Here is a 27,531-nt window from a genome sequence, read left to right as displayed (position 1 = left end):
GCTACTGTTGATGGATGATTGATACGTGTACCACATTGGTTTTATCATCACCGCGAGTTTAGTTTGAGAGAATGCCTAACGTGAGTATCATTTTCACTTCTTTCACTTTCACTTCTCACTTCTGTGCCATCCGATCCGATCCGAGCAACAAAAAACGATCATAACCTTTTTAGTTATAGATAACAAGGAAATAGGTCATCTTTCATAACCATAGCCTAACATATTTTAGGTCAAACAGCAACAGTCACTAAAATAACTACTCAATGGTAGGATGAGGCTCATTTAAAAATGATGGTAGTAGACTAGCGCTACATCTACTAAGACCAGGGTTAGGCATTTCATGTATTGCTATCTCCTGAATTAGTTAATCAGTCCCTCAATGACCATGTTAACTAATTCTAAATTCAAGCAATTTACTAGCGTTGCCATAGGAACGCTTCGGGTTTTGCCACCCGGAAGAACGTCTATTACTGTTGTGACGTCATTGTAAATTGTTGTGTACGTTTCAGAACAGAAAACATCATAAAACAGCTTTTACTGAATGCAAGCACAGAGAATAACCCTTCGTGGAATGTGTCTATCTTGGACATGATGTGCATCATGTCAGATGGGTAAAAGACAACCTCTGCAGAAGAAAATCAATGGCTACCTTATCATTGCAACTTTGGCCCTGCCAAATGGTGTGTTAGTGAGATGACGAGGACAGAAAAGCGATACAGCTGACTTATGCGATACAGCTGACTAAAAGATAGCTGACTTTTATTATATGGAATTGACAGTAATCCACGCAACATGTAAGTAAAATGTGTTAATTCTAATGCCTGATCTGTGACAAGTGATTTCGGATATGTAATGACACATGTACAGTCAGATGTTCTTTGTCTATGTGTAAACCAAACTAGTGATTTAACGGTCAACTTCAAATTGTTTTTTCTTAGTAGGATGAAAAGAATCTGTTATTTAAACTGTGATTAAACTATATAAAGAAATCGCTGAATCAAACAGCACAAGTTTAAATTCTGTTCCTATAGAAACAGTCAGCGTCGAGATGCACGCTTAGGACTGCGCATGCGTATTAGCTTGATCCAGCCTGAAAAAATGCTATTTTTTTTTCATGATTTAAGCATTTAGAAACAAAATTTATGAGACAGGTGCTGTCAGATTTCATTGGCGATTTTAAATATGAAATTTAATCGTAAGCTTGGCAAACCGTTTTGGAGAATTTTATGTTTCACCATTCAAAGAGATAGAAGCTGCACTTGCATGCCCGACAGTCATTTCAAATGTGTCTGCCAAGTTAAATTATGTGTCTTAAAGGGACTTTAGATATAATAAAAAAATCTATTTTTACATTGTGTTTGCACTGTTAGTTATGATGAAAGCATTCATGAGTGTGCAGAAATTGTGTAGCAATGACAAGATGACTGCCTTTGTGTGCTTAATATGTCTGCGATTGGCTACAATGCTCCTTACTGCAACATTTCATGCCATGAACTAAATATATTGCTATATTGCATATAAATAATGCTATAATCAACACTTTTCATTATTAGTTAAAAGGTTAGTTCACCCAAAAATGGAAATTTGATGTTTATCTGCTTACCCCCAGTGCATCCAGCATGTCGGTGTCTTTGTTTCTTCAGTAGAACACACAAATTAAGATTTTTAACTTCAACCGTTGCTGTGTACCAGTCATATAATGGTGTGAATAGGTAACAATTCTATGAGAGCAAAAAAAAAACACCAAAAAAACATGCTTAGACAACGTGCACAAAAACCCTGCTGCTCCCGATGAGTCTTATCAAGTTTTCCCATCGGCTATTACTTCCGTCTAGTGAGGTCAAAATCGGCGTGATCATATATATATATATTCCTCATTAGTGCCTGCGCGGATCGGTCGAATGGGGCATCTACATAATGTACCTCTATGATCGTGCAGGTTTTGACCTCACTAGACGGAAGTAAAAGCCGATGGGAAAACTTGATGAGACTCGTCGGGATATGAGGTACAAAAAAAAAAACATAAATACTGTTCGGTTTCTCAAAGAAAACGATCGTTTAGTGTCTTACGAAATCATTCTGTCGTCAGGAGCAGCAGGGTTTTTGTGCACGTTGTCTAAGCATGTTTTTTTTTTTTTTTTTTTGCACTCATAGAATTGTTACCTATCCACAACTTTCCTGCAAGTCCGCCATGACACTCGATAGTTCCGGTTGACGGTATCTCAGTTCCGGTTTAGCACACATAACAGTTATGCTGCTTACACCAGACGCGAGTGACACGAATAAATAGTGCAATTCGTGCGAAGTTGGACGCGTAAACATTTTGAATCCATTCGCTTCATTCACTACACAACAGACGCAAATTTGCGCCATGGGAGAGGCTTCTGCCAGGCAGCGGCAGTCTACTCCTGAATCCTGATAATACAACCAACGTTTAGCAAATAACAGTACAGACTAACGTAAACCGGAAGTTCGTTCCCGGCGTGTTCTACGTTGCCATAGCGATCATGGAAAAGGTCAGAGTTCGGGAAAGTTGTGGATTCACACCATTATATGACTGGCACACAGCAATGGTTGAATTCAATCTTAATTTGTGTTCTACTAAGGAAACAAAGACACCTACATGTTGGATGCACAGGGGGTAAGCAGATAAACATCTAATTTTCATTTTTGGGTGAACTAACCCTTTAATAATAGTGAAAACGTGCTAAACTTTTTTGAGAGAGTCCCACATGTAATACTTAGCTATTTCATATGCAAAGAAAGCCTATCATAGCAGTGGGCGTTTACACTGAAGTTTCACAGCAGACACGCCACTTAAAGGTCCCGTTCTTCGCGTGTTTTCGAACCTTTGATTATGTTTACAGTGTGCAATATAACATGAGTTCATGTTTCGCGTGTAAAAAAAACACAGTATTTTTCACAAAATTTACTTATCTGTGCAGCGCTGTTTCCTCTGTCCTAAAAACGGCCTGATGATTTCCTTGTTCTATGAAGTCCCTCCTTCAGAATTACGTAACGAGTTCTGATTGGGCCAGCGCTTCCCGTGTTGTGATTGGACAGCAGCTTAGCACACTTTGCCCGGAAAGGTCCCGCCTCTTACCATAACGAGGAGATGCAAGAGCTAAATGCGCGCTCTTCTCCACGTGGGAGAGCAACAAGACCACGCCCCCTATTTTACGTGTTCTTGTGGGCGGAGGGTTAGTCAACAAACGGTTCTAGTGACGTCATTACATCCCTGCACTTCCTGGTGTAGTCCAAACCGGCTGTTCGCTGTAGGCTTTGAAAGGGAACTTCTGTTAAATAAAATATCTCGCTTGGCATTGAACTTTGCGCTTTATAATTTTACAGGTATTATTTATGCTCTAACAGCAACATTACACACTAACTAAAGTTTGAAAGATGGAATCGCGAAGAACGGGACCTTTAAAACAGAGTGTCCAAATCAGATGGCTAAAATCAGGGTAGGAAAATGCCTTTTATTTCTAAATTATGACAATTTTGATGTAAAAATCATACTAACATTATAAGTGCATGCCAGGAAACATTATGAAACAATGAAACAATGCAGTTCATGACACCTTAAAAATTGCTATGAAATTTAAAAAAAAAAGAATGATTGTATTGTGACAAAATAACACAAATAAAATGTGTTTAATATTTTTAATTAAACCCCACCTCTTTCATACAATCAATAGCAAGACTAGCATTCAGATCTGCCTCCATCCTGTCAATATTGATATACTGATCATATTTTTTCTCAGATATACATGAAATATGGAGATACAAATACAAATTATGGAGAATTTTTTTTTACTGGTGCTCCTTCCATTACACCACAACTTTAAAACAATTTTAATGATGTAAAATGGTTATGTGGAAGTGTAATCACAATTTCTTAGGGGTTAGACTGCTGAGATAATCTAGCACTGCTACTTTAGCAATTTTAAAACTAGCAAAACCTATTTTACCTGAGAAGGTAGACTGCTCGCTCTATGTCATTCAGATCTTCATCCACAGTGAGCTTGTCAATCTCTTCTGCAGTCTGCAAATGTGGGAAACAAGATGACAGCTTTAAAACCTGCCCTTGCTATCTGCACTTTACACTTACACCAAACACAGTGCTTTAATTAACAAAGAAGGGAACTAAAGTAATTAGCACAAAATGTTGAGCGTTTCTATAACAAGTGAAAATTCAAGAGTACAAAAGTAGTGCATCTTAAATAAAGAATGGCCAGTAACGTTAATTGGGCAAGATTCCATTACAGATGACTCAGCCAAATATGTGAGGAGGCTGCAGGGAGGCAGGATGCGAGGCAAGAGGGACTGCGTGGGAAGAGATAGTGTGGGGGACGGGAGCCATGTGTAGGAGCCTAGTCTATTACTTTAGGGCTTTCGGAGCCACGGTGCTTTTCTTTGGAACCTCCCCATTAAAAAAAGACAAGGGACAGAAAACACCCGCCCCCTCTGTAGGCGTTGCATTATTCCCGCATACGTGATGCTGAGAGATGAGAGAGTATCCTTGCTTAACTTCACTACTGCCAGGTACATGACTGCACATGAACACGACGTTCACACTCAACTATACGCTGTTACTGCTGTACATGAAGGAATTCGCGGTATTAAAGAGAAGAACGTTATTATGGTTTGAAGTGGAAATCCTCTATTCCGCAGTGGCGAGAGCGAGGAGGCGAAGCAGTGATGCGGACAGCTGACAGAAACTGCGTCACTCAGCAGACTGAAGTGGGCAACCCCCGTCCTTCCCAAAGGATGCTAGTACAGTTACTACTTCAAATAAAGATAATAGAGTCTATGACGCGATAATGTCGAAAGGTCGTGGCGCGCGGAGCAAAATAAGCGAAAACGTCAACGAGCGTGACTGTTTTCCGTTTAACGTTAAGTTTTCCCTAAAGAAATCATCTGCAGTGTCAAAAACCCATCCACTCTTAGTCAGCAGTGTTGAATCATTAAATGTATCATCACAGTATTGCAGCCAATGACTATTATACGAAACAAATGTAGTTGACAGAAGAAAATGCTAGCTATTATACATACCTTCAGGCTCCTGCGTATGGGTCTCTCGATGAAAGTAAGGTCCTGCAGGTCATCTATCTCTCCAAACAAACTGGACTGACTCGGTGTCATTTTCCTGACAAACATCTGTCCAAAGTGTCTTCGTCAATGTGTCAGACGCGGGTGTCAAAGTCCTGTCATAATTGTGGCTCCTTAACAGTGAATGACTGATGTGATGTCTTTGATGAAGAGAGGATGGTCCTCCCACGACAAACGCGTCCCACTGCTTGCAAAGCTTGATCTAACACTAATTTATTTTGCGTGGTATTCAATTGTTTGTGCAGTTTCTACACGCTCTTTTCAGCTGACGCGCGTGCGCTGACGGCACATTGTAAGGGATTCCTGCGATAAAAGTGTAGCTAACTTTCCGAGAAAACGATGGATTCGGTGTGCGTTTTCCCACTGGAGAAGCTCGAGATGTCGAATGCTTGTGGTCAGCGCGTGCTGGTGATCAATAACAAAATCCTTCCCCCCCGCTGATGGGAAAACAATTCAGATATGGCTGTTGTCATATGAAAAAGAAATTACCCGATATTCCCGATGGGTGCTAAATGTGAGCTCGCACTATCATCAGCAGATACAGTGTGAACTATATTTGCAGTTTAACCAGGTCGCACATACCTGTTCACCTGCCTCGGTTGACGTTAGCTCGCAAATGATACGACAACAAAGTTGGAGGAAAAAAAGGCCTGTCGGAAAAGCTCCTCTCCAGAAAGCCGTGCATTAAGCCTATTCAATATTCATCTTAAGTAATCCACTGCAAATCTATCTCAAATGGTAAACGGATATTTTCAGGAAAGCTACGTCTTTTATATTGTGGATGTGCTAGCAAACAGGAATATTCAAACCACGCAAACGCACTGCACCAACTAAACAGGTTTCCATGGAGACAGCATGCCACAGCAGCTCTGAGCGGTTGGAACGTCAGAGCGTTGAGTCGAAGTTCGTCATCGAAATGGATTCAGAACAGAACTACTGAATGGTTTTGATTATGTTTACTTACAGCATATTATTCTAAATATGGCTAATTCCGGGTAAACCTTCAGCTTAGAAGTGTGACGTTTTACTCATTGTGTACTAAAACTGTAAACCAGTGCTGTAATTGAGGCTAGCACATTTAGCACACAGTGTGGTAACTTGGTCACTACATTTTTTAACCACTCTGAACCAGCAAAAGTTAAAATTGCATTAATACTAATAAATGATCACACTTGGGCCTACACTGTAAAAATGAAAGTTGCAGTAGCCTTCTTTTTAATAATGTGGTAATTTAACACTGTTTTCAATTCTGTGTTAAAATGACCACATTACTAAAATGAAAGGTAATGTTACATTTGCCACCCTTTTTTTAGTTTTACATTTTATTTAAAGTTGGCACTTGAACATTTCTACATTTACCTGGCCCACAACTGCAGTTATCACAGTCATTAAAGTCACCATAAAAGCCCTCATAATCTTTAATAAACTTCCCTCCCTTTTGCAACAACTCTTTTCTGATGACGTGTTTAATCAGAATCTGTTAATCAGTCAATCACAAGAGATCACACAATAGCAAACCACAACTACCAAATCAATTCACAAAATTCAAAAAAAGACTATTGTGACTTTAACTGCAGTTTAGAGCATTTTACAGTGCACCTGTTAAACAGCATGTCTACTATAAAAATCAATTGCATCATTTAAATGAGCTGTAGTTATAATGTAGAAATCTAAACTTGTATTTCACTGAACTATAACATTTACCCCAGGTTTCAGAGACAGTTTTTAAGGCCAGTCCCAGACTAAAATGCTGAAAGCAGCATGCACGTACATATCTTAAAATATGTCAAATATGTTTCGTCTCAAAATGCACACCAGTAATGTTTTTCTAAAGCACATTAATAATAAAAAAAAAAACTACTTAAATGCCCTAATTTAACTAAGGCCTAATTCTGGCTTAATCTAAACCCTGTCTGTGAAGTCAGGTTGTAGTGTCCTAAACTGCAGTTGCACCACCACAATTATTGGGAAGTCAAATCTGAACTGCAACTGTTCTACAGTTACACAACAATGGACTTGAAAAAAAAATATTATTTACTTCGACATTAGTACTACAGTACCAAAGCATTTTAGCAGATTTTATTGTGTGGCACAACATCATACTACACAAAACTACACATTTAACCGTATGTATTAAAGTAATGCAATATCATTGCAAATCATTTTTGTAAAGGATGGACATTTGGTTGTCAGGCTCATCAGACTCAATGTTGTTTATATTTTGCTGTAAAACAGCCACAATTGGGCTCTTCCAAGTGATGATACAAATGAATTGGCATAAGTCTTAAGTGCTAAAGTGTAAATCTTCAGTCACCAAAATTGAGTCAGTAAAGTGTGTGCGTTATAATGCAAGAGTCTGCTTATTCAACAGACTTATTTATAAGCATATGTTGCTACAAGCACATGTGAAGGAACTAAATGTTACTTTGACCTCCAGTGATCCTCACTATCCTTAATATACCTCTTGGATAACTGGTCATATCAGGTCAGATGGAAAGGTCAAGTCTTCCTACCACTGGGATTTGAAAGAATCCATGCATCCTCCCCCTGAACCAAGTTTCTCATATCACTGCTAGACTGACAGGTCAACTGTACATATTTTTCTCAACATGTGCAGTCTCAGATAACTGAATGTCTCTCTGAGTATATCAAAACTAAATGTCCAGTCATGACTTCACATGATATATCTGAGCTTCTCTTAGCCTACTTCTAGCAAAGGAAGGTCCTCAGGGACAATCATTGACTTTTGAAGATTTATCCAACATTAATAAAATATAACTGTAACTGAAAACCATGGCAAACATTATTTTACTGCATAACCCATATTGTAAAAAGAGTACATGTGGAGTTGTTGTTACCTAAATTATTTTAGTCAGTTGGTTTTCTCAGGTTTGTCTTTAAAACATATTTTTTTTATCTCAATAAAGCCAATGTATTTTGTTTAGTTTAGTTTATGTATGTAAAAGCTTGCTCATTAAAAGAGTAGTTCTTATTTGTATTACTAGTTTTGTGTGAAAAAAAAAAAACTTCTTAAAGGGATAGTTCACCCAAAAATTAAAATGAATAATTTACTCACCCTCATATTGTTCCAAACCTGTATGATTTTCTTTCATCTGCTGAACAAAAAAAGATGATATTTTGAAAATGTTTGGTGGTGGTTGTCATAAAGAACATTATATGTAAGAATATGTAACTAACCAGATAGTTGACGGTAGCCATCGACTTCCATAGTAGGAAAAGTACCTTACAGGTAAAGATACAAGATACGGGTGGTTGACATATTTTAACCACATGGTGGTGCTGATTTCATACATGAGAAACCAGCAGGAGTCTGCAGAGTTCATTTCATGCATTGAATCTTAAATTGTAAATCACGCAGTTGGCTAACAACTTATAATTTAAGGAAATTTTTCTTATTATTCTTAATATTATTGATCATTGTAATTTGTATGAGAACAGATTTGAGCTGGAGGATGACATCACTGTTTTCTCCAGAGTTTTTCTGTCGATATGAACTAAGTGTACACAACAATGATGTACTAAAAATGGGGGGAAAAAATCCCTCTGTAGGCTTCAGATGACAGCGTCATCCCCGTTCACACGGATCTGCGGAAACGACAAAAAATCCTGTATTATGCATGCCAGATATGTAGTCTAAGTAAACATAGTCATAGTCTAAGACTAAAGCCTATAGACTAAACACGTAATACGCATGTGCACGCGGTCACATTTTTCTCTAATTCTCATTTTTTAAGTTCACACGTAGATGATAACAGTATCATTTTTAGAAAAACCTGTTTCAAAGTTTGCCTTTGTCCTTTAAGTAAATGGCCAGAAAGCTTAATACGTTTTCTATTTTAAGTTGAAAATGGTGTTTAAATTAATAACTAGGGCCTACTAATGATTTTTATGAGAGAATTGAATCAGTGCTGAACGTAAACTGAACAATGACTTTTTTCTAGAGCTGCTGTACAGGCAAAACAATCTTTGTTGCATTAATTTCCTATTATCACTCTAAAGCTGCTTTGAAACCATCTGTATTGCAAAAAGCACCATATAAATAAAGATGAGTTAAAGGTGTGATATGTAGGATTGACAGCTAGTGTTTGAAATAGGTACTGCAGTCCAAATTCAAAATATTGGAGATCGTTGTTTCCCCGCCATTGAGGACTAAATTTTGCGCCCCCAAAATTTAGATTGCTACTTCCATTTCACCTCCTATTAAAAAAAGCATTTAGATGGACATGCTGCGACGCTGCACATTGTTCATGTATCATGAATATTAAGAGAACATTAACATTAGTTGCCAAACACATGATTAAGAATAAAGGGTTTTGCACACAGGGGCGTAGTTTATGGGGGGGATGGATATTCAAACCCATCAGTTACAACCCCCTCAATATTTCAAGATGAAATTAACAGTAGAGCAAATGAAAAATATGTAGAATTTGTCATAATAAATCAGACAAAAAATAATCCCCCCTCCATTGAACCGATTGGTAACGCCCAACCAATGAGTCGCACTTTCACCAAAACAACGCGAGTGGTGTTCGAATGGGAGAGCGAGCACACAGGTAACGTTAGCGCCAAAACTGAAGAGAAGTGCTGCAGAGCTAACTATATTTAACCACTAGTCAGAGAAGGATGCAAAAAATAAAAAATAGAGCATGTACTGAGAATGAGGTATGAGAATATTGTGTAATAGCTAAGTAAACACCACATATATTTTAGCTAGCTAATCCATGACAATGTATTTATCTATAACTATCAGTATAACAAGTTATCAAAGCAGCCGGGTAGAAAAGTCAGCAGAGGGAGAGGAGGAGCAGGTGATCAGGTAAAGAAGATGCCATTCAATCAACAAAATAAAATAGGAAACAGTATAGGAAAACAGCAGCTTTGTAAAGTTAGGCTATAAATGAATGCCTTTAATGATTTAAAGACTCCAATAAACAGCTTTATACTAAGTCCAATTCCTTAGGCTGTCAAGAAACTATTTAACATTCCGATGTGTTTCCCTTTAAAAAATTCCCTCTAATGCATTAAGGTGGAATGTAAAAATCTTAAAATAAATGTCTAAATGTTGGCTAATATTTGTATATGTTGAATTTGTAATCAGTTAAAGCATGTAGACAGATAGATAGTTAGGCTGTGCAATACATCGAAATACTGCAAATGTACATATCGCCATATGCATATTGCAACGGCACGCAATATCTGAATGATTTTAATAGGCTACTCTAACATTGTGAAAAGTGTAGAAAATAGAATGGTTATGTGACTTCCTTGACGTTAAAAAGAGTTATTATACATAACTTGCGAAAAACAACAGTCTTGTGCATACCAACATTCAATCATTTTTCTTTCTGTGTAAACTCTGTGCTTATAGAAAGATATAGGGTAATATAGATTGCCATTTCTGTTTCCATTTGTGCAGTTTTTACAGCAAAACACATTGGCGCTAGGGTGTGCGATATTGACAAAAAATTATATCTCAATATTTTCTGGGATTTTCTCAATAACAATAATTAGACGATATTTTGCTGAGCGGGAACACAGTTTAAGATATTTTATTTTTAGTCTGAGAGCGTATCCAAGTGTATGCACACTATACTGTCCATGTCCAGAAAGGGAATAAAAACATCATCAAAGTAGTCCATATGTGACATCAGTGGGTTAATTAGAATCTCTTGAAGCTTTGAAAATACATTTTGGTCCAAAAATAACAAAAACGTCTCGGTTACGTATTTAACCCTCGTTCCCTGAAGGAGGGAACGGAGACGTATGTCAGAACTGAACCGACAAACTGGGATCTGATTTCAGAGACCTATCCACTTCGAGTGTATTAAAAACGAGCCAATTGGAGATTGGCATGTGATCCGCACATTCCACGCTCTGCCCCGCAGTGCGGGTATAAATAGGAAGTGGAATGGCAGATCAATGCTTTTTTCAGCTGAGGAGCCGAATACGTGACTTGGCTCCTAGTGGAAGCACAGCACCTGGTGACGGGACGTACGTCTCCGTTCCCTCCTTCAGGGAACGAGGGTTACATACGTAACCGAGACGTTCCCTTTCAGTCGATCATGTTCGTCGTATGTCAGAACTGAACCAACGAATTGGGATCCCTCTGAAACACGCCAGGATGCTGGCCCTTCCAGCGTCCTGCTTGAGCGCACTGGACCGTCTAGTATGGTACGGAAGTCAGGGCTCCAAGCAGGGAGGTCAGTCACTGCTGTTCTGTAAGACCCACTTAGAGTGACCACTGACCGCTAGGGAAGCGTGCCCTCTCGGAAGAGGTACGCTGTGGGGCCACGTCCTTCAGTGAAGGAGTGGTGGCGGAATACACATAAGGACTAACCTGGCAGGGTAGTGCAACATATGGCAGTCTCTGGAGTGGTTCCAGCCTAATTGTAGGGGGGAAAGAACACGCCCAGAGACGACAGAGCGGGCTCTGTCAAGGGAAAGACACAGGGCTAGCCCGAAGGGTAGCTGGTACCGTGGAGGAATACACATATGGGGTTGCCGTGAGAGAACCGCTACATATGGAACCCAGCCTACAACCACGTTCCACAAGCATACGGGTGCAGGCCTAGCGTCAGACGGTCCGCAACGTCTGACACCGCATGGGGTGATGGAGGAGCTTGACAGGGTTAGCCGGTTTCCCGGGGAGCACAACTGGATACAATAACACACGTATCCGGCCCAGAGGGCGGGAGTGGCGTTGCAAGCCGACACTTAGAACGGGCACTTAGCGCTCCTGGCCACCAGGGGCGAGGATGCGGGAAGATACCGGCTCTACACGGAGGCTATACAATCTTGCGAACGTGTTAGGTGTCGCCCAGCCCGCAGCTCTACAAATGTCTGTCAGCGAGGCGCCTTGAGCCAGCGCCCAGGAGGATGCTACACTCCTAGTGGAGTGAGCTCGCAACCTAAACGGGCAAGGCACGTCTTGGGACTGGTAAGCCAAGACTATAGCATCCACTATCCAGTGGGCTAACCTCTGCTTGGAGATAGCCTTTCCCTTCTGCTGGCCTACGTAACAGACGGAGAGTTGCTCTGAGGTCCGAAAGCTTTGGGTCCGGTCAATGTAAGCGCAAAGAGCGCGGACCGGACACAGCAAAGCCAGGGCTGGGTCTGCCTCCTCCGAAGGCAGTGCTTGCAGGTTCACCACCTGGTCCCGGAAGGGAGTGGTAGGAACCTTGGGCACATATCCGGGCCTGGGTCTCAGGATAACGTGAGAGTTACCAGGCCAGAACTCTAGGCATGATTGTGGAATGTGCTGATCCCATGCCAGTCTCCGATTTGCTCATTTTTAATACACTCGAAGTGGATAGGTCTCTGAAATCAGATCCCAATTCGTCGGTTCAGTTCTGACGTACGTCGAACATGACCGACTGAAAGGGAACTACAACTTTATTCAGCATTGTCTTCTCTTCCGTGTTTGTTTTCAAACCTCAAATAAAGATTCAAACAGTCATGAATCAGTGTATTGATTCATGATTTGGATCGCGTATCAAACTGCCAAACTGCTGAAATCACGTGACATTGGTGATAGGGCTGGGTTTCGATTCAAATTTCAAGAATCGATTCAATTCTGATTCTCAAGATCTTGAATCGATTATCATTATTCGATCCGATCTGATCCGATCCGATCTTTGAGATTTAGATAAGAGAAGAGGAAGAGTGAGGGAAAACTTGGTCTGTCCGCAACGCTTCTTCAGCACGGTCGCGACGGTATAGTGACGAGAGCTTTGGCTTGAGTTTGTTTACTTACACTAGTATTCTCTGTCCGCAGCGGTTCTGGAGTTTTCAAAGCTGCCATGTTCATTGTTTTAATGTCCTTCCACCTCGCGCGCATGCGTGAATTCAATGACGCGGCAAATTAAAATTCACAGGGAAAATGTAGGCCTATTATTAAATCGATCCTCTGAGTTACGGGTCGATCTTTAGAAATGAATATGAAAATCGATTCGACTTGGTGAATCGATTTTTTCAACACAGCCCTAATTGGCGATCCGAATTCCGATATATATATATATATTTATAAAAGCAGAAAATAATAAATTAAGGGAAATATAATACAACATTTTATTTGATTAAAAATTAAAAAAATATTTTATCAATTCGTTTATTCTGTTATTTATTTTTCTATTATCACATTTATTTATCTATTTATCTGTTTATTCATTTACATATGTTATATATTTTTATTCATTCATTCATTTATTTATTTTTAATTTCTGCAGGGTTGGTTCTCCATACATCATAGCCTTCCATGGCAACCAAAATGTTGACGGTACAAATCAGTGCAGTTTCAAAGCACTTTGAAGGGCTTAAGAGGCTCTGCGCAATCCCAGACAAGGAATAAGGTTTTATCTAGAAAAAAAATTGTGAACCCCTGGCTAATATGGAAATACTTTCGATATAGACAAAAAAAATGTTGTCCTGGAGGATATCCAATTTGCAACAAAATATGGATGCAAATAAGGAAACACATAGAAAACTTTCCGGAACACCATTCCTCTATGCAGATAAAGGTATGTTTATAAATGTATGAGTATGAGTATTTCATAATTTTCATATCGGAAAAAAATATCATTCTATCACAACCCTACACGGAAGAGTCCCCTACCCCCGCTGTTAAAAAAAGTAACTCAGTAAATTTTAAATGAACTATTTTTTACTTTTACTTGAGTAAAATTTAATCGAAGTAATGGTACTTTTACCTGAGTAGAATATTTTGTTACGTTTTCCACCTTGAGTAAGCACAATTGATGAGTTGATTTATCCTCATCTCTCATTCATAGACATTTTAAGATGGGTGCCGAGGCTTTTTAGGTTGTGTAGAGTCTGCAAACTCTAACCCAATATGTTTTCCGGCAACTAGCAACATAATGATTATACAATATATGGAAAATATAGTACTGGTGCATGTTGATTCAGAGTTGGCGTCATCTGAATTCCTCGAAGGATTCGGTGTCATCTCCTCGCAGGAGTTGGAGTCATCTCTTCGCAGGTGTTGGGTCATCTGAAGTCTTCGTAAGAAGCTGGATCCAAACTGGAGCTGACCTCGGATGGGCATCCCGAGAAAAAACTGAAAAGCAAATGAAAAATAAAAAATGTAGCTGCTATTCATAACATTAAGCAAAGTTGATCATGTGCAATTTGATCTAATATAACTGGAGTACAAGGTAACAGTAAACAAATACTGAATGTGTTAATCTTACAGATCTAGTGTGTTAATGGATAAAACACAGACATGGTAATACAACCAAAAGAACTTGCATACATGCAAACTATTCCTAGATGCTTAAGTCATGCAGCTTAACATCACTATCATTATGAATTCTGCCAATATACAGACAGAACTGCATGGTTGGACAAAAAGATGATCAGAAATATGGTATAGCAACAATATCAGATTTCATTACTTGCACTGTTTTGAAGCTCAAACCTTCATTGCCACACCACTACGGATTAAAACATATGAGTCATGTAATAGGACAGGAGGTGAGTGTCCATCTCAGATGTTTACGGAGTCACAGAGAGGTTTCCAGCACACACAAGGGTTCAGAGACAGCTGTCTCTGAAAATAGGGTCACTCAAGCACAGGGCACATAATGATACGTGCGTATGAAGAAATATTGTAAATTTGTAAGTAATGCATGTAGAAGGCAGTAAAGTGGTTATCATAGGACACAGTATTCAATAATGTATAATAAAAGTATAATATTCAAATACAGTGAACAAATGAAAAAAAAAAATATTTCATAGAAGCAGAAAATATATTTAATTATTCATATTATATTAATGTTTTTGCATATTTCTACTGAATAAATTCCAATGCTGCAAGGTTACATTGATTATCATTTATAGCAAATTTGTGAAAAATCAGGGTTAAATGTTGTTTCCTAGTTCAGGGAAAAGCTTGATTTTTACCAGTTTCAAAAAAAGGTAAACCAATCCAATACTAATTCTGCTGCTCTTCCAGTTTCTTGGCCCATTAGCAAAGAAGATCATGTCACATCTAGGCCAGACAAGCTATAATGAATCACATGCAAGCCAGGCAGATATATTTATAAGATTATCAGTTTGTTTACATCGTGACGTAAAAATCAGACTTCATAAAGCAAGCAGCAGCAACTGCAGTACAGAGGATAGAGCAGCCCCACATGCACACATCCATACTAATAATTATCTATATCCTGCAGAAAGGTAAGTGGACTTCTTAATGATAATAGCAATGAATTATAATGTTGATGTTAGGACCTATGAAGCCTAAGATTTAAAGGAACTTAAAAGGACATTTAAAAAACAAAAAATATAAATATTATATATAAATTGAAAAACCAGGTTATTTATATATATATATATATATATATATATATATATATATATATATATATATATATATATATATATATATATATATATATATATATATATATATATATATATATATATATATATATATATATATATATATATATAACCTGGTTTTTCAATTTATTTTTCAAATGAATTTGTCTTGGCAGTTTATGTTTGTGTTTGATTAGATCTAGGTTATTAGAAAGTATTTTTGATATTAACATTTCTGAGCATTTTACTATCACAGGTGCAAAATGGCAGCAGCCAGGGTGTCAATGGCTGCTTCAAGGACATCAAATGAAGACCTAGAGGACTACAGTGCTTATGCACACATGTCTGAAGGACAGCTGCTGCAGTTAGCTATTGAACGGAGTCTAGCTGATGCAAATTTATCCCCATGGCACAATCGACAACTGCGTACCCGCACAGAGGCAGCTGCCCCTACACAACAACCACCATTCAACCCTAACTCAGCAAACCCACCCAGGTGATTTTTCCCTTTTGTCATGCACAACTATGCTTCAAGTAAATAATCACATACAAAAAAAAAATCTCAAAAATCGTCTCTTTATTGAAAGTTTGAAATGAAACTCCTTTCAGTGAGATTAATTCACAAATCAACAGAGATGTTCAAGATCATTTCTTCTGTAGTGACAAAAACATGGTGATTGCCTGGACAAGGTACAATGGAAACCTGCAGGTCACAGTGGAGCCTGTAAAGTGAGTGGCAGGAAAGATCTCATTCAACATGTGTGTGTGGCTGTGCTGTTGTTCCGATTAGAAGTGAACTATTACTGATATCAAGACAATTGCGAGTGTAACGCTTCTTTTGTGTATTTTAATTAGCAGGTTAATATTGAATATCATTTCAGACACAATAATTCCTGTTAATTTGGTAATCTTTGCTCCCAGGGCTGGATTATCCATAGACAGGAATGGGCGAGTGCCCTGGGGTACCCAGGGCTGGATTATCCTATGGGCATTATGGGGGCCAAGAATTTTTTTTAAATATTTTGTATATTTGCAAAAAAAATATTTTTTGACAAAAAGACGCCTGCCACTAAAAATATCTATAGGGTCGTATGTCATGCAGTGCTTGAAAATAGCTTTTGATGTGTTTGACCCGAGTTTGCTCTCCTCTCTTTTCCTAACACATATGAGTTATAAAACTTATAGCCTAACATAAAGGTCTCTAACGTAATATTTTGCCCATTAACAAAAAAAATTGTGCCTTTATAAAAAAGCGAAATAATTGAATTAAGTAACTTGTATAGGCAATCTGTGTGTGCAGCGTGATTTTAAGAGAAGTGTGCAATTTGCTCACACGATCAGTTATTGAGCTGCTGTTTTCTCCAAAATAAAAGCCCAAGGTTTTATTTCTTGCAAGTGAAGAAATTAGGAGAAAAGCATTGTAATTTTCATATACTGTAATGTAATATATTGAAATATTCAATTATATGAATCATTGTTATATTATTATAATAATTGTTTGGCATCCTAAAACACCAGTGATAATGTAATGTAGACTAAGACTATATCATAACTAAAAATAAGTTTGAGCCCACTTTAATGTCCAGGTACAAGTCAATGCTTTTTCTTTGTTTAATTTGCAAAGTTCATGAGTTGAAGTTGGTTGAAGCATTTAATTTTGAGCTTTCAAAGTCCACCCGATCGATGCATTTAACCATAAAATTTACTTGCGGGGTAGCATGCCCCCAGACAGATGTCCACCCAACACAGTTTTACAAAATCCTATGGGAAACACCGATTATTTATGAACTTTACACCAGCACAGTAGAACAAAGTTCAGTTTAAGTTAGTAAAACTGTTAATGACAAATTAAAATGTCCTTGGACAAACAAAATTTTGGCTGCTTACAAGGGGTGGGGAGGAGTGGGGAGGGGCTACCAACCAGACATTGTGCCCAGATTCGTATTTCGGCCCTGTTTGCCCCTTATTCCAAAATGCATTTCTGAATGAATTGCTTTCTTCGTGAATGAATCATTGTTTTTGTACAAATTGTTTGACTAAGTGATTCATTCATGTCTCATCACATGTCGCCACCTACTGGCGTAACAGTGTAACTTACAAAAATAGGTCAATTGTTAAAACAGCTATATCATGCTCATTGATTGAGCTCATCTATTGAGAGAAGAGTCTCTTATTTGTTCTTTCAGTGATATGGACCCTTTTGTCGCAGCCATTTGGAAAGGAGATGCAAAGGCTCTACAAGACATGATTCATTCCAAGTCTAAAATTCTTAATGAACCCAATCAAGACGGCTGGATACCGCTTCACGAGACTGCATACTATGGCCATATCGAGTGCCTTAAAATTCTGCTCAGAGGTAATGAATGATTCAATTCAGAATTATGTCCAGTCTAGAATTGCATTCTTATAAGTCACAGTTGTATCCTATCTCTCCCACAGCCAGACCAGACACAATCAACAAACGGACACATACAAGCCAGACACCGCTCAGTCTGGCTGTGAGTCGCAGACACATTTCTTGTGTAAAGCACCTCTTGGAGCAAGGAGCTAATCCTAACATTTCAAATAACCAGTGGGAGACACCACTGCACAAAGGTAAACGTCTTTTTTTAGCATGATGTCTTTCAACGACTGAACAAATGACCAGAAAAAGGTCTGAAACATCACTGTTGATTTTTATAGCATGCGAGAAACCTAATGAAGAGATTGTGGAGCTTCTTTTGAGATTTGAAGCTTGCCCAACTAAAGCCTGTATTCAAGGTGGGACTCCACTACATGAAGCAGTGAGGAACAAAAATTTAGAGATTTGCAAGTTATTATTACAAGCAGGGGCAAAGCTGTCGGCCAAAAATGTTTATGGCATTGATGCTCTGTTTACGGCTGCTCAGTGTGGTGCTGTCGAGGTGCTTAAATTCCTAATATTTAAAGGTAAGAATCTTTGAAAGGTAAGACAAGAGAGAAAAAAAATATTACTTATTTTAATCTAGTAGCATTAATCTAGTTCCCTATTTTTAGGAGGCAATATTAATACCCAGGCAAATGATGATGCATCAGCATTGTTTGAGGCTTCTAAGAATGGTCATGATGAAGTTGTTGAGATCCTCTTGACGAAAAGAGTTGATGTTAACAAAGCTAACAGAACAGGATTACTTCCTATTCATGTCGCAGCAAAAAATGGTCATGAGAGGTTAGTAGGCCTACTATACTACACAAGATAATTCCATATGTATCTTTATTACACAGCTCTTGAGATTACATGAATTTGATTGATTCTGATTTAAAGTGCCAAATCTGATTGTAATCGTAATAGCTTTCTTTGCAGAATCATGGGTAGTGTAGTTCCCTTTCTAAAGGGAACTCGCGCTGCGTCAGCTGATGCTACGGGGAATGCCTTCAGCGTGACAGGTGTCTGAAATTGCTATCAAATCACAATCCTACCGTCGGCAGCTGGTGATGTCATCACCGTGCGACCAGGAAGTATAAAAGGGCACCGTGCCAACATGACGCTATCCTTTCGTCTTCAGGGACTGTTTTGTCTGGTTCGCTAGAAAGTCTTTCTAAAGTGAAATGAAGTGCACATGTAAATCCAAGGGAGCTTACAGGAAGTGCGTTGATCCATGTCCCAGGTTTCTCACGCCTGAGGACACGCACACCCTTTGTGTGCTCTGCCTGGGGGAAGAGCATGCGCGGGAGGTTCTCGAGGGGGCTTCTTGCGCAAACTGCGAGTGTTTTCCACTGAGGACGCTCCGCTATCGCTTGGCCTTCTTCTCGAGGGAAGAAGAGCCAGCATCTGGGAGCGGTCCCGCTCATGCCGAGGCTGAGCGGCGCCGTTTGTCCTGGGGCTCCCAGATGGATCTGGCTCATCGTCTGGAGAATACAGTGCTTGCAGACGATCAGCCAGGTCGCGAGAGCAGGCTGACGGAGGAGGAGTCGGATGGAGACTCCTCCTCTTCGTCAGCCCGTGGTTTTCCAGTCGATCAGAGGATGGCTGTGGATGAGGAGGAAAATGAGGCTGAGGCCGAATCCTCCCAGCCATCCTGCCCTGTGTATGGGGAGCTGCTGGATGTGATGGGGCGCGCATTGTGAGACTTCATCTGCCGTGGCAGAGAGCCAGGGGAGAGACCGCCCGCCCTGACAGAGTGGGCGATCGGTTTCTCCCCGACCATAGCCGCCCAGCTCCCGGGAGCCTTCCATTCCTCCCCGACCTTCATGAGCAGGTCGTGGGGGCATGGAAGAAACCCTACTCGGTGCGAATCCATCGACATCAGCGTTTTAATTTTGCTGATGTCGGGGGATTGGCCGAGGCAGGGTATGTGTCGATGCTGCCCATCGACGAAACGTTCGCGAACTATCTTGCGTCCAGGCGGCCATCGACACTACGAGCTCCAGCCCTGCCATCGAAACCATTAAAGACGACTTCACGTCTTAATGGCAGGGCATACACATTGGCGGGTCAGGCGGCGGCCTTGCACACGTTGTCTGTGTTGCAGGCTTATCAAGCTGACCCGCTGAGGGACCTCGATCGGGGGGGGACTCTCTCTCTCCGGGCGGCCAAACACATAGCAGTCGCCATCGGACAGTCGATGGCGGCTATGGTCGCCACGGAGAGCCATCTGTGGCAGAACTTGGTGGACATCGGGGTGAAAGAAAAGGCCTTTCTCCTGGATGCCCCGGTCTCGCCTCTGAGCTTTTCGGCACCTCCATCGAGGCGGTGCTGGGAAAGTTCAGAGAGGCGAGGGCGCGCTCAGTGGCGTATAGAACGTGTATTCCGCTGAGGTCTGGGGTGGCGCCCAGGCAGGAGGGTGTCCCTGACCCATCAAGATCCGAGGATCATCGATTGGGCCAACGCAGTAGCGTGGCCTCTCATGCGCCCCCTCCGTGGAGGAGTAGGACGCGGAAGAGGCGGGACACCCGCAACAGGAGGAGGGACATCGGGGAGAAGAACCATAGAGAAGAACCGCTTCCAGCGCCGGAAGCGAGGTGGTGAGTCTCCTCCCCCGAGGGCGCGGAGAAGGTGAGGTTGTGTCCCCTCCTTTGTTTTTTGTTGTTTTCCTTTCTCTCCCCGGGCGCGCTTTACATGATGAGCGAGCGGTGTGTGAGAGCGCCCCACCCTCAGGTTAGTGCGCCGAAGCATGCATGTTACATGAAGCGATGAGGCACTGAAGACAGCGGGTGAGTCCCCTTTTAGGGCAAACATTCTTCTTTTCAATGCCATATGTTTGGACTCTATGCTTCCCTGAGGGATGTTTTGTCTACAAAAGAGTGAAGTAATGTAACAGTTGGAGAAGTGGGCCTGTAGTTCCCCGGTGAAGATGGCTAGAACGATGTTTGTGTAAACACAGAGAGTTTGCTAGTGTAGCAACAGTAGTTTATAAGGCTGTTTCTCTTCTGGATATGTGTAATATGAGCAGCAATATAAACTGATATATGTTCTCCTGGCAAACTTTTTTAGCTGTAGCCACCTCTGGGTAGCGTTGGCACCTCTGCTAGTGAAATATCCAGATGAATATGTGAGGTTAGGCTAGCGCATGAACTGCAGTAAGGTCTGTCCCAGCCCTTTTTAGGGCCGTTGTTTGTGGGATTATCAGACCGATGCTAGTGCATCAAGTTGGCCTAGGCTGTTGATGGGATGGCGGTGGCGTCTCGCGGTGGCATATCACCCTGGCAGTTGCCCCGGGCTCCTGTCGGTAGTCCCGCAGGAGCTTTGTATCCCTATCCGGCCTCCCCGCAGTTAGGGTCGTCCGGCCAATGCCCACCCCCCTTCTGCATTTGGGGGTTGTTATTAATGCAAAAAGGTGTGTAGCAGAATGAATCGCGACTCAGCCAGTGGTCGTGGGGACGGGGTTGGCGTCTCTTCGCGGTGCGCAGTATAGACTGGTTTTGTTAGCCCCGCCCCCCAGAGCTAGTGCGGCCGCCACTTCTGGGTGGCCCCCCGGCTTGGTTCAGGAAATGGCCGGTTGTGGGTGTTCAATATTTTCACCTCTTGCTCTGTGTCTTCTGCTTCACCTTTTAGGGCTCGGGTCGAGCTGTACTTCGCAACCATCGGAAAGCATGGGTTGGTAGGATGCTCCCCTGGAGCCGAAACACCGTCACGGCTGACGCCCTTGCGCGGACGGCGGACCGCTGGACGACCAGACGGCCGCCCTGGAGTCAGGTGGCGTAAGTTGTACTCCTCTCGCTTTAGAGGGTCCAAAGCGTTTTATGCTGAGTGCACTGCTGTGGGCATTGTGTTTTAGGTCTACGCTGGTAGGCGCTGCCTGGGAGACTGCGCCGTCACAGAAGGCATCTACGGGCCGCTGGGACGGACCATCTACAGAAGGCTGGCTGGCGGGGAGACGCCAGCCGAGGCAGTCGGGGCAGTTAACTCTGGGTCAGGTGGTAGGTCTCAGTAGGCCTCCCTGCGGATGAGTCCCCAGGTAGTGACTGGATATCCAGTCCTCATCTGCCAGCAGACAAGCGACTGTCAGCCCGACTTATGAGGGCTCGCTGAGTTTCAGCACGCCTCAGATGGCGTCCCCTGAGGGGGTGACCTAGGGTTCCGACCATTGGTTGACAGGATCTAGGCCGCTTTAGGCCTCCTGTAGGGTGAGCCCCGGTTCCCAGGTCTTGCAACAGTGTGCGTGGGTGCTAGCCAGGCGGCTAGCATGGTCTGCTATCAGGGACAGGCTGCTTCAGGCCGTCCTAGGGTCGTTTCCCGGCCCTGCTGGGTTTCCGGTGGGATTTGCCATCGGATAAGCACCGTCTGTCACGAATCTAATAGGGAACTGCCATTCGGCAATAGGCCTCTCCAGGCCGCTCTAAAAGACTGGACTGTACGTAGGCATCAAACAGGCCTCTCTGGAGGCAAGCCCCGGGAACACAGCAACTCCCAACAGTTTGCTCGTTGGCTGGCAGGAGGTAGGCCGCTCCAGGCCGCCTGAGGGTGAGCCCCCGAGCTGGGACCCTCGGTAGGCCAGTGTATTATGCTGTCAGGCCTTTTTGGGCCTTGTTGGGAAGGGATTCCCGGACCAGGTCTCGGTGACAAGCTAGCCATTAGCATGGGTGGCTTCTGGCGTTATAGCCTCATGGGCCCCCTGAGGAACCAGTAAAGCCACCTTGCAGCGGCTCTTAACAGCTAGCACTAACAGTGCCGGGTACTGGCCTCCCTGGAGCGGAAACGGTTCCCTTGAGCGGGAACGTATAACTGGCTTTGAGCTGACAGCTAGCGGCTGCCCACCGGTGGGTCCCGGCCTGGGCCGGTATAACTCAAGGGCGGGCTCATGCCCTAGCACGACGAGACTCCGTTTCTGCTGCGCAGTCCCTTCAGGACAGGGACTGGCTAGCCTACAGCATGGTTTACCTACCAAGCTGGCTTAAGAGCTCCCCTCATTGAGGGTCGTCTGCGAGCTTACGGCCGCTTGAGTCTGATCAGACCGTTTGAGTCGGGGCCTCCCGGGTAGATCAGTCCATAGGCCTTTTTAGGCCTCCTGAGCACCCCTGTAATAAATGTGTTCAGTAGATCCTAGGATCGAGCAGAAGAGACTCCCCTCGCTGGCAAGGGTAAGAAGCACTAAGCTGAGTACTGCTCTCCAGGATTCCCATCTCCGAGTTCCGGTCTGAGGAGGACATTGCCAGTTTGCAGTCCCTCAGTCTGGATGCTCATGAGTAAGAGCGATGTCCGGAGGCTCTGTTTGACAGACAGGGGGCTCTGTTTGACAGACAGGACAGACAAGCTGGGGTGTCCCACAGAAGTGATGCCAGGTGAGGCCTTCCTGGTGACATTCGGTGAAGGTTTCCCCCTCGGGTCCCCCAGCCACATTCCCTTAAGGGACTCATTCCTTCGAAGTAGTAGGTCCCAGGCCCTCGAGCAAGCCGAGAGTAGGAAACCTCAGATAAAAACTTGTTTAGGTTCTCTCTTAGGCATATAGCTTGGGCTATGACCGTAGGGAGTGATGTCACTGGCAGCCTGTGTGGCTAGAGGGGGAGTGGTTCAGACTTCCTGCGAACACTCGTCCAGGCAGTTCTCACTGCCATGGCGGCGTGGGTATATCGTTCCCCGTAGCGTCAGCTGACGCAGCGCGAGTTCCCTTTCGAAAGGGAACGTCCCCGGTTACGTATGTAACCTTAGTTTCCTGAGAACAGGGAACGAGAGGCTGCGTCACATGGCCATGCTTCAAGGTGTGCCTGCCCACAGTCCCTTCAGACGAAGTGGATAGCGTCATGTTGGCACGGTGCCCTTTTATACTTCCTGGTCGCACAGTGATGACATCACCAGCTGCCGACGGTCAGTAGGATTGTGATTTGATAGCGATTTCAGACACCTGTCACGCTGAAGGCATTCCCCGTAGCATCAGCTGACGCAGCGTCTCGTTCCCTATTCTCAGGGAACTAAGGTTACATACATAACCGGGGACGTTTTTCACAAAACATCCCACAGTTAAACATGATTATTTAAAAAAAATAAAAAAAATAAAAAAAATAATGCAAACCGATGGCATCAACAAAAGCATACACCATTGATTAATACTGTTGAAAGCTCATAGATCATAAGTTTTTCAAAATGTATTATTCTTCATTAAAAATCAAAATTCCCCATTATGGGTAAATGGATTTTTACTTCTGGAACCCGACTGTTGCACTCTATACAGTATACTTGGTAGCTGGCTCTACTTTCATGTCTCTTCTATCACGCCACATACTCATGCTCATTTCATACAAACATAGCTGGCATATAAGTTACTGATTATATTGAACATCTCAAATACTGTGAAATCTTTTTTGCTGGGATGATTTTTGTTTTCTTAAAGGAACTCTCCACCTTCATTATATGAAGGAATATAATGTATTTAAACACCTCTCCAACTCGTTTTTAGAAATGGGGCTTATTCAACTTCTTTTCTACATTTAGATATGTGGGCAAATGCCTTTTTGTCTCAGTGCATGCATTGTTTAAGTTTGGCAGGGTCGCCGCTAGCTTAGCTTACCATAACGAATGGAATCCTATGTTGCCAGCTAGCATGTCCAGAGTAAAAGTGATAAAAAAAAATAAAAAAAAACACCCACCTAATTACTTAGTGGCCTGCGTATTCACAACGAGCACAAATAGCGATGCAGAGTAAGACAGACGACTTTCTAGGCAGATATTGACTTGGGACTAGTGTTGTCAAAAGTATCGATCACGATACCAAATCGATACTGAAATGTTAAAAATGTGACTCTTCGAGCGCTGTTGAGCTGTAATCGTAAACACCTCTGACTGGCCATTGTGCTCACGCACTCGTTGGATGTGCCTGTGATTGGCTACAATGATCAACGCATGGCAGCGGTTTGAAAGAACACGGAAGTGTTTGAAAGTGTTTTGAAAGCAGGAGCAGGAGCGTTTGAAAGCACAAGGAAGCGTCAACCAGCGGACCGGTAGGCTGATAGGCACCTGCATTCAAACACTCTGTGCATCTGTGCAAGTGCTCCGTGAAAAGCGGCATTGATGTATTTTTACTAAATGTTTGTGAAGTGCTGATCGTAGTAGCCAATCACAGACCTATTTCATGATCTTGTGAGCACAATGATCAGTCAGAGGTGTTTACGATTCCACTCAACAGTGCTCAAAGCGTCACATTTTTTACATTTCAGTATGGATTTGGTATCGATATCGATACTTTTGACATCACTACTTGTTACTATATTATGGGGAAACACAGGTGATGAACTGCTTCTTGGGCGCAGAGATATCATGGCTCTCATCCTCACGTCCTCTGGATGTTGAGCGATCGTAATGTGTTACGTGATATCTCTGTGCTCAAGTAAGCAGTGCTTCGCCTGTGCTACCCCATAATATAGTTCCAAGTCATTATCTGCCTAGGAAGTCGTCTGTCTTAATCTACATCGCTATTTGTACTCGTTGTGAATACACAGGCCAGAAGAAGTAGTTAGGTGGGTGGGGTTTTTTTTTGGATCACTTTTACTCGGGACAACATAGGGTTCCATTCATTATGCTAAGCTAAACTAGTGGCGACCCTGCCAAACTAAAACAATGAATGCAGACACGAATGAGACAAAAATGCATTTGCCCACATATCTAAATGTAGGAAAGGAGTTGAATAAGCCCTATTTCTAAAATCGGTAAAGTGTTCCTGGTGCGCTAAATGATAATATAGCCTATAGTTACAATTATCACAAAATGGTTTCGAATCAGTATTTCATATTGACTTTATATTACACATATTTATTTATTTGACGAGTAGCCATGTAATAATTGAGATGATGTACACTGATGATGTTCATTATTACAAAATATACCCCTTACATATGTTACACTTATTGTTATTTCAATAAGTATATCAGGGTATTTTCAAGGGCTGATTTTATCATTAAAAAAAATTAATATCTCTCTTTTTCATCTTCCTCAGCATTGTTGCCATGCTTATCCCTAGAACAAACAGTGCCAAAGTGAAATGTTCCGGCATCAGTCCTCTTCATTTTGCTGCAGAGAGTAACATGGATGATGTGCTAGAAACATTGATTGAGGCTGGATATGACGTCAATGCCATGCTGTCAGATGATTGGTCAAAAATGTATGAAGATCGCCGCAGCACAGCCTTGTACTCGGCTGTGGTAAACAGGAACATTGAGGCGGCTACTATGCTGTTAGAAGCAGGCGCTGACCCCAACCTGGACATTTTCAACACCCTGCTGGTGGCTGTGAGGAAAGGAAGTATGGAAATGGTGGCCTTGCTGGTAGAGCATGGTGCTAATGTCAATGCCCTGCTGCCAACTCATCCCACCAGCTTCCCAGCGGCTTTAGTTTTTTGTGTGAAGGACATGTTGATGATGAAGTATCTACTGGCCAATGGATGTGATGCAGTATCATGTTTTAACTGTCAATATGGCAGTAATTCTCATCCCCCCATAAAACTAAGACAGAATGGACAAGAAGCTATTTATTATTTAAATGATGAACCATCAGAAAACTGTGTACAGGTAAATATTTTTATGAGATGATTTTGCAGCATTAAAAAAGTAAAATAGAATATTTTAAATATAAAGTATATAAAGAATAAAAATATATAAAATAGAAATAGAAATACATTAAATAAAATATATTGTTTAATATTATCATATGTATTGCACTATATACTCAATTGCATAATTTTATTGTTTTCTGTCAAATTAAAAGTTTAATTTTTTAATTTTTTGCAGTTTTGTGAGATAATCTCTACTCCCTCAGCCAGCAGAATGGTGGGACCCATAATAGACACGTTACTTGACTATGTGGGACATGTTAAAATCTGCTCTAGAATAACTGAGCACCTAGACAACTATAAAGATTGGGCCCATATTAAAGAAAAATCAGGTAAGAAATTCTTTCAGATCTCTTAATTATTTACATGAAATTGAATACATTTTTCAAATAAATGGAACTAAAAATGAAAAACTGAAACCTCTCTATTTCAGTTCTACCTTGCACCCTGATGCATCTGTGCAGACTCAAGATTCGTCAGCGACTGGGAATCAACAAACTGAGGCGAATCAAAGCTCTTCCTCTACCAGGCAGTCTAATCAAGTTCTTGAGTTATGAATAAGAATTATTTTAGGATATTCTGTGATGAACGTCATGCCAATCGAAATTGTTTACAGAACATGATTTGAATTCTTATGTTACAGACATAGGGTAATCACAGATTTAGAAGCTTGAGATTTAAATATACATTATTTAGCATAATTACTTTCTGTTTGTACGGAATTCCCGAAACATGTTTGTAAATGTAAATAGAATAATATTAAAATGTACATAGTATACATATACGTATAAAAAGTCAGAACTAGCACACAAGCAAAGGCAGTATATGACGAGCTGGCTTTTTTAGCAATATGTAATTTTACTTATATGGGTACATAACCAAATTTGCTTGTACCCTAAGTCTGTGGATATTGGATATTTGATATTTATTATTTTGCTTTAAAATCATGAAGATGTACTGTACAGGGTGTAGCTATTGTAAATTTGTTTTGTAAATTAGTTAACTATGATGTAACCTGTCACATTATAGAGCTTTGTGTAATTCGTAATTCCTGTAAGTTTGT

At 41.5% G+C, this 27,531-nt stretch overlaps 2 protein-coding genes across 5 annotated transcripts in view; one reads left to right on the top strand and one right to left on the bottom strand.

The window, feature by feature from the left end:
- The window catches only part of ppp4r4 (protein phosphatase 4, regulatory subunit 4), a 104,601-nt gene that overhangs the window by 38,245 nt on the left and 38,825 nt on the right, over positions 1 to 27,531 (bottom strand). Inside the window, exons 2-5 of the mRNA XM_067417448.1 lie at positions 14,038 to 14,206; positions 8,311 to 8,355; positions 5,056 to 8,228; positions 3,972 to 4,045 (exon numbers count right to left, since the gene is read on the bottom strand). Coding sequence (XP_067273549.1) covers positions 3,972 to 4,045; positions 5,056 to 5,160 — 179 coding nt within the window. The 5' untranslated portion in view covers positions 5,161 to 8,228; positions 8,311 to 8,355; positions 14,038 to 14,206. The remainder of the gene's footprint in view (positions 1 to 3,971; positions 4,046 to 5,055; positions 8,229 to 8,310; positions 8,356 to 14,037; positions 14,207 to 27,531) is intronic.
- Positions 15,205 to 27,516, top strand: asb2a.2 (ankyrin repeat and SOCS box containing 2a, tandem duplicate 2). 4 transcript variants are annotated; one of them, XM_067417451.1, is made up of 10 exons: positions 15,205 to 15,327; positions 15,728 to 15,967; positions 16,132 to 16,200; positions 17,658 to 17,827; positions 17,911 to 18,066; positions 18,154 to 18,399; positions 18,487 to 18,658; positions 25,857 to 26,427; positions 26,647 to 26,800; positions 26,902 to 27,516. In XM_067417451.1, exons 2-10 carry the CDS (start codon positions 15,735 to 15,737, stop codon positions 27,027 to 27,029), a joined length of 1,899 nt encoding a protein of 632 aa, XP_067273552.1. In that variant the 5' UTR covers positions 15,205 to 15,327; positions 15,728 to 15,734; the 3' UTR covers positions 27,030 to 27,516. The 4 variants fall into 4 exon arrangements, with proteins under 4 accessions (XP_067273552.1, XP_067273551.1, XP_067273550.1 ...); XM_067417450.1 differs by having other exon boundaries at positions 16,105 to 16,200; XM_067417449.1 differs by having other exon boundaries at positions 16,081 to 16,200.

The sequence above is a fragment of the Pseudorasbora parva genome, chromosome 15 (assembly GCF_024679245.1).
Source record: "Pseudorasbora parva isolate DD20220531a chromosome 15, ASM2467924v1, whole genome shotgun sequence".
Lineage (NCBI taxonomy): Eukaryota > Metazoa > Chordata > Actinopteri > Cypriniformes > Gobionidae > Pseudorasbora > Pseudorasbora parva.
This window is presented reverse-complemented; position numbering and strand designations above follow the sequence as displayed.